At 37.1% G+C, this 18,251-nt stretch overlaps 1 protein-coding gene across 1 annotated transcript; it reads right to left on the bottom strand.

Annotated features, from left to right (window-relative positions):
* Positions 1-17: 17 nt before the first annotated feature.
* LOC140783716 (uncharacterized) lies at positions 18-16,948 on the bottom strand. Its single transcript, XM_073130697.1, has 18 exons — positions 16,213-16,948; positions 15,408-15,518; positions 15,160-15,216; positions 14,937-15,013; positions 14,729-14,828; positions 11,067-11,140; positions 9,564-9,664; positions 9,237-9,340; positions 8,336-8,389; positions 8,185-8,240; positions 8,055-8,093; positions 7,601-7,742; positions 7,292-7,476; positions 3,905-3,972; positions 3,564-3,636; positions 3,218-3,279; positions 1,609-2,875; positions 18-522 (listed from the first exon to the last, which is right to left on the bottom strand). The coding sequence occupies exons 1-18, from the start codon at positions 16,291-16,293 to the stop codon at positions 264-266; spliced, it is 2,910 nt and encodes a 969-aa protein (XP_072986798.1). The 5' UTR covers positions 16,294-16,948; the 3' UTR covers positions 18-263.
* Between the last annotated feature and the right edge of the window lie 1,303 nt (positions 16,949-18,251).

Genomic DNA, 18,251 nt, shown 5'->3' on the forward strand with positions numbered 1-18,251 from the left:
CTAGCAATCCATACACGTCAAAAGAAATGACCAACATATGAACTTTAACAGAAACATATTATACAACGTTACACAAAGAGAATGCTGTAAAACAATCAATTTTCCACTACTTAACCACTCTAGACTACAAACTTATTACAAGATTTATTTCCTAGGCCTGAGGAAAAACTTCTAACCCTGTAATTTTCTTTGTAAGGGTCAGAAAAGCCAGAAATCAATAGTCATACATATGTGTTGTTTTAAGCATTCAAGTGCCAGGTTGATCAGCATTCACAGTTAAATACAGTGTTACCAAAACAGCTGTTCTTTGGCGCAAGTTTTCTGACATGTGACTCATTAAGAGCTCTGATGGTGAGAGGGGAGATGTGAATCCTGTCCATGATATTTATCTTCGGCGCATCAAGAATTGTCTTTGGAGGAGACAGTGCCCACTGCATAGCCCAGATTGCAAGGGGTCGCATATATATTAGGGATCGATAGTGCCCGTCCGTAGTCCATCCTTCCGGAGTCTGGAACCAATACCTATACATGCCCACAAGAACCAAGAATTAGTAACCTTCAGAGAACTAAAACACAAGAATTATTACATCTGATAATGCTAATCTATAGGCAAGAAATATGTCAATACATATATAATGCAAGTGCCAGCAAGCTAAAATAATCAGCAAATGATGAAGTTCCGAGAAAAATTCATCTGCCAAGTGTCAACATTCTTGTTTTTTCAAATAACATTCCTCTGACCAGTAGCACAGGAAGTGTGGCAAAGAGAAATGCTGACAGAGATATAAAATGGACAGAGCTGACAGTTCAAGGCCCCAAACAATCTAAGCTACAGATTATAAAATTACAGAGGAAAGAAATGTAACATTCTAGTAGGGGCACAACCTATGCAGTTTTGATCTCTGAAAGGAAAGCCATCTAGTGTCGACATTAGTTTTATAAGAGCAAGCAAAAAATTGTAATTTCTCATAAAATACTTCCAAAGATATAAAGTTCCACAGTTAATTGACCAGCCATGGCTGCTCCGGAGAGGCATAGATCAGTCACAATATCGTGAAAATACCTAGTTCTATTAGATTAACTACTAGCACTTAAAAAATCATAGAATGCAACACAATTAGACAAGAAAGATAATTGTCAACAAAGCAAGATTTCCAAAAAGGAAAAAAATCATCTTTATTTTCTTTCCCAGGTAACTTTTCACTACCCTGCTGCACTGAGAGAATAAAGAAAAGAATGTGGAGACTGAGCCTCATTTCCAGCCTAAGGGGATTACAAATTACAGACTACACAATTACAGGGGGCAAAAGAAGAGTAAAAGAACAGTCTTGAAGGGGCATAAAGCCATAAACTAAGTAATAACAAGCACCCTACACAAGGAAGCTGAAGCACAGATTGTAATTCCTGTTAAATTTACATGCATTAATGATCCATGACTGCTCCAGACAAATACCAGTCAAAAGGAAATATAAGGAAATGAAAAATAAATAAGCAAATCATCAATAATAACATTGGTCAGGTTAATTAACTAACGCATAGAAAGGAATATCAGAGACTAAGTATAAATCACAGTTATTGAAAGTTAGGATCAATTTTTGAGATACATACCCGTATCCTTCTTCAGACCACCCAGAGATAAAAATACCTTCCGCAGTAGTAAAAGCCTGGTACTCCATCCCATGAAGAAGCATTGTTGCAGCAGCACCGTAGGTCACACCTGTCCAGATTTCCCGTGACTGCATACAAGACTCATCGACCTTCCCATTGGGATTCATACCATTAACTGCTCCCATGCGTCCTCCTTTCACCCTCATTACATTGAACTCAAATATTTTCTGAAGAGCGCTCCTAATTCTACCCTCATCAAATATTGGGGGCAATCCTGAAGAAGCTATATACCATTGCCCTGCCAGTTGATCTGCCTGTATAGACCGACTGTTGCTACTTGTCCCACTATCATAATTGAAATAGGAGCCGTTCCACAACTTGGCTTCGAACACAGGCTTGGCTTTCATAAACTTAACCTTGCATTTTTCAGCAAATGCTTGATCTCCAAGACGCTGAGCCATTGTTGCTGCAGCTTGTAGGGCTGCAAGCCAGAGGCATCCACAGTAAGCACTTATTCCATGAACTGTCCAAGCATCATAGGTTTGATCTGGGAATCCATCATTCTCGATTAAGCCATCACCATCACGATCAAACTGATCCATGTAATCCATAGCAGCACAAACTGCAGGCCAAACATCCCTACCAAAAGACATATCACCAGTTGCAGCAAAATCCCTATAGACCTGTAGCACAAATTTTGGGTTTAGATCCTTCCATTTACTTGTATCATGTATATTGTAGGCGTTCATTTCATGCCATGGATCATGAGTTCCCAGGTCATGGGGAACAGCACCTTTGACCTTACGGATTCCCCAATTACCATCAGCTAGAAATTTAACTTTTCTTTTGTCCTCTAACAAAACAGCCCTGGCAAAATCACGTTGAATACTCAACTCAATTTTTGGGAATAGATCAAGAAGAGCAAAAGAAGCATAGAAGTGCACATCATATGTACACCACATGATGTATTCTACTCCTTCCAAATACAAGAACCTCCCAACATTTTCAGGGCCATTTTGCGGATGCAGAAGAGGGCCATCCTGTAGAGAATCGTGGTCGTAGATGTCATCATAAGTTGGCGAAATGCGCCCTGTCATTTTCTCATCACAATTATTTAGCTCACTGTCAGAAGAAATCTGTTCCTCAACCATATTAGAACGGGTATTCTTTATAGATACATTTTTCACATCTTTATTTACAAAATTAACAGATTTGTGGGTGTAGGAGCCAGGCCTGGACTTATCATCAAATTCAGGAGCTCCATCATCTGCATATTCCAGAGAAAACTACATAAGACAACATCCTAAACAACAGAGAATGATGAAATAACCAATAAAACCATGAAGTTCCTAAGACGAGTAACAACATTAAAGAGTGCACAAGCACTAGGGACAACATAAAAATACCAATTATTTCATCAACAAATTAATAGGTTCGTGCAGATCACTGAATACAAATACCAAGATTAATAAAAAGAGGAAACCTAGGTCTCTCGGATACCACTTTGTTCTAGCTGGGGTTAACTTGAGAACATAATCTTTTGCAGAGCTAGTAATGTTGGCTTGACAATACTTTCAACAGAAGTTATACAACAACAAGCATAAATTACCTGTCCAAACTGTTCCCCCAGCAACCAAAAAGTAAAGTTCATTAAATAGAGTGAATTTGTACCTGAAAGCATGCAAAATAAAGTTCAGTTCAAATAGGATGCAAGTTCAAAATTATGCCAACAAAATTAATTGTAGAGGGAAACTAAGCAATAACTATTGAATCAGATATGGAATAAAAAATGCTGTTCAGAGGTTGTAATATGTACAAATAGCAAGAATGAAAGATAAGGTATTAAAAAATATGAAAAGAATTATTAACAGATGATGAACATGGAACATAACCCCAAAGATTACAGCAATAAAGAATTGAAAGAAAGTAAGAAGTCTATGTTAAGATGAAATTACCACTCTGGAAGTCTTCCATCCTGGAGTATAGGATTCTGCCACTTTTCAATCTCCTCTTCCCACCACTTATACTCTGACAATGAAATAAATGAAGAAAAGATCAGCAGCAAACAAAAAAAAATAATGAAATAAATGAAGAAAAGATCAGCAGCAAACAAAAAAAAATAATGAAATAAATGAAGAAAAGATTAGCAGCAAACAAAAAAACTAGAAACAGGCAAATTTCGAGAGAAATGGAATCCAGACCACAAAAACAAGCTCTTAATTTTGTCATTTCTACGAATAGAATATTTTGATTCCAAATTTACAACATTTTAAGATTTTAGTGATCAAAATCATACTCATCAAGGCATCATGAACCAAATTGACAGCTGATCTCTCAGAAGTTCCATAAAATTTTGTATATCTCCTGCAATGGGAAAGTAGCCATTAAAGATCTGTAAAAAAGAAAGAAAAAGGAAATGGATACATTTTTAAGTCTTAATTGGAACATCGAGATGTCAGATATTAACTCTACCCCAAATGGAGTCAGCTCAACATAATCAAGAGCCCTGTAGAAAGAAATATTGATAATGCAATAAAGTAAACCTCAATTCTGTAATTAACCATAACGAATTCTTAATGAATTGATTCCATGTTCCTACAGCAAGTGTTCAACAAATGAAATCAGCATTATATCTTCTAATAAAACATGATCTTCCAGCAACAATGGGATTATTTGTGTTAGGACCAGAAAAAAAAAATATTTGGGTTGAGAGAGGAGGGTGCACGTGCTCTGCACGTGCAGCCCCTCCCCTCTCCCTCTCCGGTACGCAGCGGAAAAGAAGGGATTTCATCTAATCCGAATTAGATTAGATTTAATCCTCTTCTAATCTATAAATTAAAAACCCTAATCTATGATTAACCATCTTAGCCCTCTTCTCTCTCTCTTCTTCCTCCCTTCTTTCGCTTCGTCCTCACTGTCGGAGTCACGCCGTGGAATCGGCCTGCCGGAGCGTCGCCGGAGTAAATTGGGACCACCACACTCCTCCCCGGTGAGCCCTCTCTCATCCTTCTAGTTTAATTTAAAAAATACCTAATTTTGGGGGTTTTCGGCCTCATCGGCAAATCTGGCCGGCCGGCGGCTTCGAGTCGCAGCCGCTACCTCTGGATCCCATCAAAAGCTGAGGGTGCGCCGGCGAACCTTCGCCGCGGCGGCCGCCGGCGTCTTCTTCTTCTTCTTCTTCTTCTTCTCTCTTCTTCTCTCTTCTTCTCTCTCTTCGGTTTGGGGAAAACAGACTCAGGCAACCCGAGTCTGGCTTTCTCCCATTAAGTATTTGGATTCGGGTCGGGTTGGATCCGAATCCAAGGGACCCGACCCGAACCATTAATCTGGTGGGCTGCGGGTTAGCCCGAGCCCAATTCAATTAATTCAGCTGGGCCTCAACCCAATCCGATTTAGTTGATTTATTTTGGATTGGGTAGGCCGGCGACCCGGCCAATCCAATGGGTAAATTTTTTTAAACCCATTTTTTTTAGTTCTTTTGGTTTTTTTTTTAAATTTTAATAAATGCTGTTATTATTCAAATTAAAATTTTGAATATTATTTATTATTAAGGTGGTGAATTCTAGTACGTGAGCTAGAGATTTGAGGTTTCGGTTGTCTTGCCTAGACTCGGGTGAGTGGGATCACTCACATGTTTATTTTATTGTATTTCGTATCTCTGTCGGACCATGTCAATTTTCTGTGTGTAATTTACTTATTTCACCCTTACGTGTAAAAATTAAATTGTTGCAATTTTTGTGTGCAAATCTATTTATTTTATTTTATCCGTACGTGTGAAAATTTAATTGTTATATTTTCTATGTGCATTCAATTATTATATTCAGTGCATCACCATACTTCGTGCAAATATTAAAATTTGTGAAAAGAGAAAAATAAGACTAGTATTGGTACGACTTAGATAACAGTCCCGGTATAAATCGTTTGCGATTTTCCGTGGTGACTCAAGTCTATCTGGAAGTCCAGGGGAAAGTCCTAAATTAGATCACTGTGGTGACTTTCTTAGGTGACTCTAGCGGGGTTAGAGAACAGTCCTAGGAAGAATGAGAAAACTTCCTAGGTGACTCTAACTTCTCTCAACGATTAGAGGAAAAGACAGAGTGTGTTGATCACAGGGTGATACCCTCTGATGACCCTAACAGGATCAGCTATGAAGAAAAGTCCCGAGCGTCATCTCGAGGTGACTTCTAGTTGATGTGGATCCACAGGGTTTAGACCCATTGAGACATATGATAGTATAAATATAAAAAAGATGTTAATATGTTGAAAACGTGCAAGGTTACAAATTGTGACATTTCTCTATTGTTATCATTGTTATTATTTAGAGAGCATGTCTATTGCATATTATGATGAATATTGTTGCTTTTAGTTTAATTTATTCAGCATTAATATGTTTTAAAATTTATTTGGTTCGAGTGGATTCCACTCACTGAGCTATAGTTGTTGGCTCACGAGTTCTATTTTTTTTTTTGTATTTGTTTATTTATTTCAGGTAATAGTCAGCGGGGCGACTGAGCATGATGTACCCGGATTCCACCTCCACTTAGGATTCACCTATTTACCTTTCCGCTCTTTTAGATTTTGTGCTTTAGATTAGAAGTTTTTATTTTTTTTTAGTTTAGAAACTCAAAAACATTAACATTGTTTTTATTTTAATTGCATTTAGTAATAAAATTTTAATATAGCACATTTTCATTTTATTTATTTATCTTGTCATCGTATACGTAGAGAGTATTATTAAGGCTTCGTGCATCTCAAGCATATTGAGATGCATGGCCGGTCATGATTCCTATTTTAGGTCGTGACAATTTGGATAGCTAGTAGGATGCATGACTAGTACTATGTATCTGGTAGGGTTTTCGGTCCACCACCAAGATTCTCTCCTACAATCCATTTCCTCTGTCAATGAAATCTGCCAACAGTATAGCATTCCAGCGAATGTCAGTGAAATCTTCCAACAGTATAGCATTCCAGTGACAGCCACTTGCAGAGCTCGTTAAAAAAGCTTTATTTTTAAGGGCAATTAATTCCATTAACCAGGTAAAAGACAATGAAAACAGAGCCTGGCATATATAAGCCTAAATTTTGGCGCCAATACCACTAAAAAATATGAAAGGTAAAAAACAAGGCATTCAGACTCAAACAGGGCACAACCATTTCACTTCTCTCCCTGACTTTTCCAAAAATAAAAGCTATTCAAAAAGTTTGCATGTCAAGAAAAAATCATCCCCCCAATAAAACTACAGGTGGAATGCCCTCAATTTGCTCGTCAACAAAGACTAAAGCTTTGTCTTTGGAATCGCCAGCAGTGACTCATTCCATACTAGAAAGAATTATAGCGGGAAAGTTGCACGTTTTAAAAATTAAGCTTACATGCTATTTTGTCATGCTAAGTACTAGATAATCATGTTCAAGATTTAAACCAAATACTCAAGTCTGGGTAATGGAGTTGATCAAAACTTATGCATAATTTCTTACATATGCTTATTATAAGTAGGAGAGCCACACTTTGGGCATCACAAGTGAGTCTTGAGTACTAACTTCCAATAAGACATAATCATGTATCTATGAGCTCAAGAGCAAAAAAAATAAAAATCCAATCATAGAGCAGTCCACATTGCAGGACAAGCAATGAATAAAGAGAAAAAATTGACTCTGCATACAAAGGATCAAATGCAAGAGTTACCTGTGGTATGTGCAGCCCTTCTGAAATTTTACTTTGGGTGATGACCAAGCCAATGCAAAGACAACAGTGCATCTTCCATGCGGTTCAACCCAGGTCGAGGCAGAAACTGCTGCACAAACTGTATTTCCCAAGGAAGAAGCCATACTAGGACCAACGCCGAAATTTTCTCGATCGAACTGGCCATCCTTCAGATGGTAAAAGTTTGCCATTAAGCAAGGATAACCATAGACAAAGCAATTAGCAGCCAAAGGTCAAGAACAGCATCAAAACCAAACTACACTAATGACCAAACATAACAGGAGCAATTACCTGAACCATGGTACCCCACATTTCCCTAGCTGTAACACAGTTGTCTCCAGAAAGACCAAAAACTGGCAAAACTGTGACATTCACGTTCTGAGTTTCACAAGCAGCAACAGCAAAAGTTACCGGGGGGTTATCTTTTGCAGTCCTGCAGTTTTACAAGTACAGATAAGCAAAATATGTTTAAAACAATGCACGGACCAAACCTACAATAAAAGAAATAAAAAGTAGATAGAAACATCATGCGTATAAAATGGACTTGAAGTGTCAAAAAGGCAGTTGGTACATAGAAGAGAAGGCTTGATGAAACAAACAAGTTCTTCAAAATGGAAGAAATTTATTAGAGGGGCGACGGAACAAGATTGGGCAGGCACTTGGATTTCCATCAACTGCATGGAACAACCTAAGGGAAATCTGCTAACCAACCGTCACAATAGAGGAATCAAGGGTTGACACTTGCTTGTGATGTAGGAGGACTCCAGAAACTCCATCTTCTCCACTGCATGGATGTAGAGCAAAGATTGACATCAATGTCAAGGATTTAGTAAGCATCACTTCATTTACAAACTATGCAATAAAGTTTCACTAACATGAAAGGCTCATTAACGTGACCTCCAGATTGGTGAGAAACTCCTCCAATGGAATTCTGTGCAAACATGAAATAGGTAAAAAAAAATTATAAAAACATATAGAACAAACAAATACAGCACAAAAAATAAATTGATGCAAAACATCACCTACCGCCCAGCTCAGTAGCAGGCTTACTTTTGCTCTGTCTTTTCCAGTATTCACAAGCTACAATTAAGAGAATACTTCTACAATGTGATTATACCAATTTATAAAGTAATAATATTCAATAAAGTCACAAACTCACATGCAATATGGGTAGCAAATAATAGATCTTAGCATGTCGCATGATCAACAATCAATAACCCTCCACTCCTCAAAAAAAAAAAAAAACTTTGAAGAAAAAATAAACTATGTAAACTTCAAACCATAGATGGCTGTGCCGACCGATGGTCGGCATGACACGTGCCGCAAGAGAGGAAGAGGAAAAGAGGAGGGAGACTAGTAGTGCTTTGTCGTTGTCACCGCCGCCGATCACGGATGCGCAACTTAAGTTTTTATTCAAAAATAAAAAAATCGACTCAACGACCCGACCCATTCGTACGTCTTCTTCCTCGAGCCAGCAAAGGCTAGGGCATCCGCGTCATGATCGGCAACCTCGAGCACAACGACAAAGAGTCTTCAGTAAAGCGCTGCTAAGAAGGGTGTCGTGCGACACCCTCGAGCCACGTGCCGGTATGCATGTATCGCCAACACGGCAAACATTGCAAATACCGAGAATTTTTTTGTGTACCTTTCTAGGTAGAATTCTAAAATATATTGCTTCTAACAGAATTTGGTGCAATTAGTAATTTACTATACCAAAATTTCATTTGTACTTATGTGAAAAAAAGCTTGTATAGAACGAGATTTCTAGTAAAGTCTGCAAAAACCAACTAAAACGAGTGTCGACATATTCCAGAGAGCACAAATCTTCCATAAGAAAGTATTTTTAATCAGCCTCTATTGTCATGTCATTTGCTACTGCCTACTAGGATATCAGATATGTCATAGCTTAGTGGTAGCTCATACTTACAGTGTAAACAAACACGGATGTTGGAAGACTGCTTTCCCGGTAATCGTGAGGTATAAATGGTGATATTTGGCGACAAGAAATTTTAAGTTCGGGATCGGGTTCACCTATATAATGAGGGAAATATATTACTTAACCAGAATATAAGCATGTTTTCATGTTTATCTATAGTTAAATGAACCACACATATAAGCTAAGTTCTCCATCAATAGACTGCAGGTAAGATGAGAAGAATCACTATCAGTTGATTCCTCCAATTAATAAACATTCTAATTAAAATGGCTAAAGAATATGTAAGGCATTAATTTATAAAAATAAACCAGATCATACCATCATAGACAGTCCACGCCCTAGGGAACAACGCGTGATATGTGGAATGCTGACCACTCAAGTTCCAGTCCCATGATGAAATCCCCTCATCACCTAATTTCCTGAAAATGAATGCAGGAAATTAAGTCATGTACACAACTTGGAACAGAATTTGTAGTCTACCAAAGAAGGGTACCAAAATTAACAAGTATAAAAAGGTTAAGTCATGCAATTAGGTTGTAAGAACATGTTGGAAGAGTGTTGCCAAAGTGATTAGCACTTGAAAGCCATTCAACTGAAGTTCAATTTTAATGCATTTAGAAGAACAGGTCGGTCCTTGGAATATCACCATCTTATATATTAGATACTGCTTCCGCTGCTGCCTCACTAGATGTCAAGTAGTAACTAACTGCCAGAACTCAAAGTAACTAGTCTAATTAAGGCATACCAGCAAAGGACGAATAGGATGTCCTTGTTACAGGAAAGATTGAGAAAAGTTTATTCTCAGCCTTTCTGCCAGGAACCTACTCTGTCCAAGGTCTTCCTGTTATGGAAGATCCAAAGAAAATCACAAGCTCATATTACAACTGGGCCTGTAAATAAGAAATTTCCATCTGAGGAACTTTTACTATCCACAACCTGGCATCTTATTAGTTAACCTAGGATATAATCAGGCACACATTTCTTAGCCATCCCTGCCCACTGGGGATAGCTTGTTCAGACATCCTTTTGTATATAAAAAGTGTTACAAATCGCAATAGATCCTTTAAATTGTATGACCTCCTTGATGACAATTGTTCCTTCCAGGATAGATTTGTGCCAACTTGTTAACATGTAAGAACATGAAAATAATGAGTCTGTAGAGAAACATACTTTCTTCCAAAGCACAATTTGCTCAATCGCCAATGCAGATATAGAACAGCATATATCAATCAGACTACAAACTTTTCAATCAACTTCTGATTCGATTCACATGCTATCAATCGACAAGATTAGCATTATTAAGCATACAGAAAGATGTAACGTATATGAGCAACAAGCACAACAAAGGCCAAACCAATACAAAGTTACAAACAATGACTGCACTATAATCCAACAAGAATTATATATCAAAATGCTATATTAACAAAAAAAAACCAAAGATGACATCCGAGAATCCCTACCATTATTGACAACTATCATAAACCTATTCAAATGCACTTTAAAGTTTAAATTAGTGTATAATCAACAAAGAAAGAAAAGGTTATCCAAGAGCACAAGGATTTTCAATGCAGGGTTCCTGAAGGTCAACAAATAAGTAGCCTTATCATCGTTGCTAGAGAGGATGATCTATGACATGAAGGTGCACAAGTACCAAGACTAACCTTCATCCTAAGCGACCCCTCCAAATGTATAAGTTACTTCGCAGAGATAAATCGGCCCATTAAACTTAGCATGTAAACAGAATTGACACAACTAGTTCATGCCATCTGCAGATGAGGAAGAAATGAGGTAATAAAGCAGGAGAATGAAGATTGTCCTTACTTTAGACCTTCATGATGGCCAGGAGCTAAAACAGATGAGTATTTTTTGTTTCCTCCATCTCGAGATATGAAAATCTGCAGACCAAAAGGAAAACGGGTTATAAGAAACATGTGTTACATACTACGTATTTAACCCACAGCCATCCATCCTATTGCAGTAAACAGAAGGATCATTATATACAAAAAATGCATCAAATGGAACACTAGACAATATTACCTCTCAAGTCCCAAATGCAGATCAAGAGCTTTATATGCTAAAAGATGCAAAAAAGCTATCTACTTTCTCCACAATTTAGAGACAGAATCACAGAAATATCAGACATTCAACTGTTAAAAGGCCACCCCACCTCACAAGGCTTGCCAACCTTCCTCTCAATGTGGTCAGATTAGCATCCACACATGTAATGATATGCAAGAATGGAAAACACTCAGAAGGGATGCAAAATGAGGTCATGAAGGAGAGTGGGACTGAGATATTAAACATATGATTATGGTACGAGAGAGTCTGACAAATGTCCTTTAACATGATGATACTTTACAGGTAAAATGAAATCTTTTTGGGTCAATCCTGGAAGAGCTAAAACAAATATGTCAAATATGTTTGGTACTAGATCCTGAAAAGTGGCAATCCCTTTCTTTACTGAAGGAGAACCATCTTCTGGTCACCATGATGCCTGAGAGACAAATAATCCACCTCATCAAATTGTGAAGCCCCCTCTCCTAAATTTGTCAAACCACCTAGGTTATGAATACTATATAACCAAGGTATACAGATGAAGTAATAAAGCGGATACCTAGAAGATGTCAACAATAAAAATAGCAACCTAATGAACGTTGACCTAGGAAACCCTTTTATGATGTTCTTCATTGTGCTCTCTCATTGCTAATCCCCTCTGTCAATAAATGAATCTGCATGTGTTCTCTTCAGACTCTAACCAAATCTTTTCATCTCTTTCTCCATAGTGACAAGTGGCAACTAACAAAAACAACCAACCAAAAAATATCTGAACTCCCATTTTTTCGGTGCAAGAACCCAAACACTACATCTGAAATTAGAAAAATGCACCAATTACATATATAGTTAACAGTTGTCCCTCTCGTAGTAGTAAAAATTTACAGTCTCAATGAAAATAGTGGATCCCCAGAACAAAAGATTGAGAATATAGTCCAGTTTAAACTTTAAACTAGTTCCAATGAGGATAAGAAACATATAGCATGCGGTACTCATGAAAGATAGCTATGAGATATTGTCCTATTGATATAAAAATATAGCCTAGAAGCCATATATTGACAAATTTCCTTGGAGACTGATACCCTAGAAGCTACTCTTAACACCTTCAAGTGTGAGTGCATGCACACACACACATGCGCGCATAAATGCATACTCAAAAGCAACATCAATTTTTTTAGGTGGGTTAAAGTATCCTACAAGAGCAACCAGACATTTGTTTTGTTCAAAAAGTTATCAAATAACCAAAGTTGGCATCCTCCCACTCGCATACTATGCTTTGCCTAATTATTCAGAATCCTATCAGCCTGCACCACAAATATATTGTGGATAAAGAAGTTTCCAAATTCAGCCAATTGCCAAAGCACAAACTACATTCTATTTAACATATAAACCTACTTTATAAGAAGAGCAGGTCATCCACAAATATTTGATCCATTAAATGTTGGTGTTACCACTTAAAACAATTAAAAATTTTGCAAGAAGAAAACAATCTATATAAATCTATATTTCTAAGATTAGGTACAAAGAAAAGGAATGAGAGGAAGACTATAAAAGAGTGATTCAAGGAACTGTATATTTCAACAGAAGACAACTAAAGAGGTTGTGATTTGCAAGCTCTAAAATAGCTTCGCTGTTGTGAGTAGCGACATTTCTGATATTGTCAAGTTCCAAAGTCCACTCGTGGAAACTTTTGTAGTCATAATTTGTGTATAAAAGAGAAAAAAAATGCAAATGTGGCCTGAAGAGGATGACAATATGTTGCTTATTGTTTCTTATCAATGTCATTTGGAAGTTTCCAACATAATCCTAAAAGTAGAAGCACCAATATAATCAATGATGTAAAAAGCGCCCACGGTATATGAGAGGCCCACCCACCTCATTGCACTTATGCAGACGCTTATTCAGTCTAGCATAAATAAAAATTTGTATTTACAAACCAACCCTTTACCTATTTGCGGTTTACACCCTGTGTTTTCGATATTTACAAATTGGACCTTACGTTCTAACAAATATTTACATTACATAAAATATGCTAGGTTAGGTTAACACTAACACCGTTTGCGTAGATGGCATAAAAAGGAATATTCCATCCATTCCAAATCATTCTTTTTTTTAAATGTCTAAAATGCATCTATTTTTTCTTTCTTTTAGGGCATAACAAGATTTCATTTTCTTAGCCAAAATCTTGAAGTAAGAGGGCGCAATTTTGGACCCAACCAAAAATGAAAGTGAGTTCTCCTTATCTTGTGTTGGGCAAGTTAGGTTGGATAAGCTATTTTTTGAGAAGAGGAGGGGGGTTAGAAAATTTTAGATTGGGTGAGGGCATTTAGGTAATCTTTGTAGTGTAGTTAACTTAACTTGAGAGTTTTATAAACAGATCTAACAACAAGGTATTGAAATATTTGGTAAATGTAGAGCTCGATTTATAAATATTGAAAATGGAAGGTGTACACCACAAATAGGTGAGCATGCAAGATGTTAAATGCAAATTTCTCTAATAATAAACTAGTATATGTATAAGAGTACTAAATGATATGTGCGGAACCATATTATATACACACAAATAACATTTGGCATCATGTTTTTATTAGATATATAAAACTACAACTTACAGATGATATTTTAATCAAGAAGCCATTAGCATCATGATTTTTCAATAGTTGACTAATCTACCTATTTGCACCCTCACCAGCACTAGTTCCGCCTAAACCACCAAATGGTCATCTAAAACTGCCAAATGGCTGCCATAAACTACATATGTGACCCAACTACTTTAGTGGTCTGCCAGAAACTGTGTATGCGTCAACAAAAGACGCATATGCATCCTGATTGCCTTGCTAGGCCTCATATGCCCTATGCTGCACAGTCCATTGGCCGCTCCTGCCAAGGCAGCTATCATAAATACCTTTTAACATTGTATATAATAATCACTATATCCACTTTCATAAGATAATAAGTTAATTAGTAGGAGAAGTCTTAACCTACATCCCTATTGTACTTAGCCCTGACAACACCAAAACACGATGCTTAATGGGATATCAAGGGAAATTCACAAAATGCACCACAAGATACTCTTTTCATCATATTTCATACTATTCTAGACTGTTAATTTTACGTAAGGAAAGTACAGTAAAACTCAAACAAACTAAAATTAAAGTATAAGAGAGCAAGCAATGAAATATATTGGTAAGTAAATTGCAATAACCTAGTAAGAGAAGGATGAAGATCAGATAATTATTGAGAACTATTTTGTCATCACCAGTGAAGTTTGAGTGCAAGTACATAAAATATATTAAGAATCCAAGTAAGAGAAGGATGAAGATCAGATGATTGTTGAAAACTAATTTGCCATTGCCATAACCCCTGAAGTTTCAGAGTGCAAGTAGAACATAATAGCCAAGTAATAAAAAGACAAAGAATATGAGAATTACAGAAAACTGGTTTGCCATCACCGGTGACATTTCACATGAACCAGGGATTATCTGCCAATGCTTAAACTCCCCTCTAAAACCTCTCGAGATGCTGCCGCTACTGCAAAACATGGTTAAATTAAATTAGGAAAACAGCTCTTAAAATAAAAGGAAGAGAATAATTAAAATGCAAGAACTAGAGTTTAAATATAACAATAAAATTGCATACCCCATCCCACCAAGTGGAACTCCTTGGGAGGCCGAGGGCTTACAACTTTCTCGTGTAAAAGGATCAATAGGTGCTTTCTACAAGTGTGGAAAAAGATGGGAAAAGGGAATGTTATTTGACAAGGTACAAACTGCAAAAACACTATGATATAAAAAACATGCTTTACAAGATTATCTAGTACTTCACAGTGAAGAGGAGAAACAGCAGAGATTGAATAAATTACCCTTCCATGAGAAGCTTCTTCTCTAACATATGACCAAAGACGCACACCTAGGCGCATCTGCACGCCAATGATGCAAGTAAATCTAAGCTAGCTTGTTGTGCAATCAAATAAGAGTTCAACAATGCTAGTATATCTAAGACAGCTTTTTGTGCAATCAAATAAGAAGACATCAAGAGCAATGAAACAATTTGTAGCTAGTACATCCTCACTAAAAAGTAAACATGGACTGAAGGCAGCATTAAACATACCATTTTAATTGCTTCCATAAATGTAACACTAAACTCCTTCAATATGTTAGCATGACTATTTAACCTCCTTCTCCATGCTTGTTCTGGAGGTGCTCCACCATCAAAGTCCAGCTGCAATAACAGAAAATGAGAATCAGCATAATGTTGCAAATGGATTGGACTTGGCAAACAAAATCGGCTGCTATGGAAAGACTCTCTGGATGAGTTAACACTATATATCCGCCAGAACAGCTTTTTTTTATATTAAAGAAATATATAGTTTTGCATACCATAACTGAGACACCTAGGTGCATCAAACTTGTAAGATTAAGTACTACATTTAGATTTGATGAGACCATTTACACCAGACCTTTAACAAAATAGAATATTCTCTTTTAAATTTATTGATATATGCATAATTCTTTACCTCATCCTTCTCCACATAAATATGCTTAACATACTTTTTTTTCTACAAATTACACCCCTAGCATGTTCAGGCAAAACAAATTCATTTTTAAGATCAGAAACATGACATCTAAATTTTATAGAAAAAAGGGTCAATTGTAAGTTACATTGCATTTTTTATGGAGGCGTCATATGACAGATCAACAAGCATTAAGAGGTGACCTAAGTTTACAAAGAAAGAAATACAAATCAAGTAATCAGAGCAGAGAAGGGGATAACAGCTCTCCACTACTCGATATTTGATTCTCTGCAACAAACTTAAGAAGAAAAAAAAAGGACTGAACTTTTTCTATCAGAATCAACATATATTGGCAAAAAGAGTATTAAATATAAAATTAGATCGACAGAGATAGGCGCTCACCAATTGCAAAGTAGCTCTACTAACATACTCGTCCGCGGGCCATGAGTGCTTTCTACACTGGAAAAGATGTGCACTCACCATCTTTACCGTTATCAACAGATACACAAAATCTCAATGGAGGAAAAAGAGCAACCTTCCCTCGATTAGCAATCCTAAATCTAAAATTAACCACTCAAGGTAGGCAAATCCTCACAAAAATCCCTCAAGAGCGATTACAACCCCAGCGAATAAACAATTACTAAAATTAGAGACCGCTGTTGATACAGACTCAAAATCTACCAAACAACTTCCTTCTGGATTACACTTATTCTGATCACAAAACCCCTAAATTCCTATAAATCCACAAATCAAGGACCCTCAAAATCCAAAACCACAACACCTCCATCGACGCCGACCCTCAAACCATATCCATAACCCAAAACAACTCATCTAATCCTTCATATCCAACAATAAAAAAAAGAGACAAATAACACCAAGAAACCGGCAGAAATCACGCGAAGGAACCGTCGATCCGATAGAAGAACTCACACACCAAGCGCCCCAATTCGGCGCCACAGGATCGAATCAAGAACCGAATTCTCCCTCAGTCGCGTCGGGAACCCTTATTCTCGAAACGACTCGGATCGTTGTAGCTCTGGGGACGAAGAAATGTTGATACCTTCCTCTTTTTCCTCTTTTTTATTTTCGTAATTAACTACCGTGAAAGCGAGCCTCAAGTACTTAGACTCAACGTACCTTTTTCATTTTATTTTCACCGACCCAGTTTTAAAATCCCTATATTTATTTTCTCCACACAAACAAAAAAGAAGAGAAAAACAACTGATAACGTGGCCGACAGCTAAGCGACCACGCGTCGACGTTAGTAAATCCGGACGTCAGAGTGGGTTCGAATATTTCCTATGGATTTTTCTGGCGTCCGGCGCCGATGTGGAACGTTGATGCCGCTTACCTTTCTAGTCTCGGCACCTTCCTTCCGTTTCTCCGTACGAAGTCTCTGTGCATGTACGAACTTAAACATAAAAAATTATATGGAGGGAAGTAAATTACGGCATCGTATAATTTCTCAGCGGTCATGATAAGATGTGGTCGTGAACGACGTATTAACCGTGTGAGATATCCTGGGTTTTGGTTTGTAATATTTGCACAAAAGCACCTCATTTCCATCTAATTTGGAAGTTTAAAAAGAGAATAAGCCATGCACCTGTTGAAATCATACCCAAATTGGTCCAACCTATCGAATCCGGTGCTCTCCTATAACATTATATTACTGAGATTTATTTCATTAATCGAATCTCTCATAACATATGATAAGTACTACTTAATCTATTTCTTAATAGCTTAAAACTTTTAGCAAATTGATTATCTTATATAGCAAATTTATAAGGGAATCATGCTATGATATATATGGATTAGAAAAATATATATCTAAACGTCAAATTACCTTTTATACCTGGATTAGTCATCCAAGGGTATCTATAAAACCGGCATCAACCCGGCTCCTGATATCCACCCACTAGGAAAAGGAGTGATGTGGGTGTGAAACTAGTGGCCACTTTCTCTCATTTCTCCACACAGGCATTGGCATAGTAGTAATGGGGGGTGAAAAAGAAAAACTTGTGGACTCCAAAGGGCGATTTTAACTTGTGATGCTTCTTTTTCCATAAGGAAGTGGTCAATGGGGCATTAGCTGTTGGAAAATGAGGTCTATAATTTATTTTTATTTTCCATTGACTAGAAAAGCTTGGCATTTGGTGGAGAAAAGGGATATGCTTTTGGACTTTGGTTTGTGTATAAGATAATTGGGCATGGTATGTGGGGCCAAAATGACATAAAGAGCACTTCCACATTTCCTTTTCCAAACAATAGAAAATAACTCATTTCTGTATCAAAGAATTGAAAAGGTCTCATGTTAGATGAGTTGAAAGAGAGAGACAGAGGAAGAAATAAAGAAATTTATGTCTGTGATAGATGAATACAGATATGAATTAGGTCTAAGCCAAGCCACTTGCAAGTTGCATTACCCAGGTTATCCCTGGCTA

Source organism: Typha latifolia, chromosome 3, assembly GCF_019914945.1.
Source record: "Typha latifolia isolate L0001 chromosome 3, TyphaL0001v2, whole genome shotgun sequence".
NCBI lineage: Eukaryota > Viridiplantae > Streptophyta > Magnoliopsida > Poales > Typhaceae > Typha > Typha latifolia.

Bases quoted from the DNA above. Each gene is read 5' to 3' on its own strand.
- LOC140783716 (XM_073130697.1), bottom strand. From the start codon at position 16,293: ATGGTGAGTGCACATCTTTTCCAGTGTAGAAAGCACTCATGGCCCGCG. The intron at 9,341-9,563 runs GTATGATCTGGT...CTCATTATATAG, and splicing joins GGCGTGGACTGTCTATGATG to GTGAACCCGATCCCGAACTT. The intron at 523-1,608 runs GTATGTATCTCA...GGGCATGTATAG, and splicing joins TGGTCTGAAGAAGGATACGG to GTATTGGTTCCAGACTCCGG.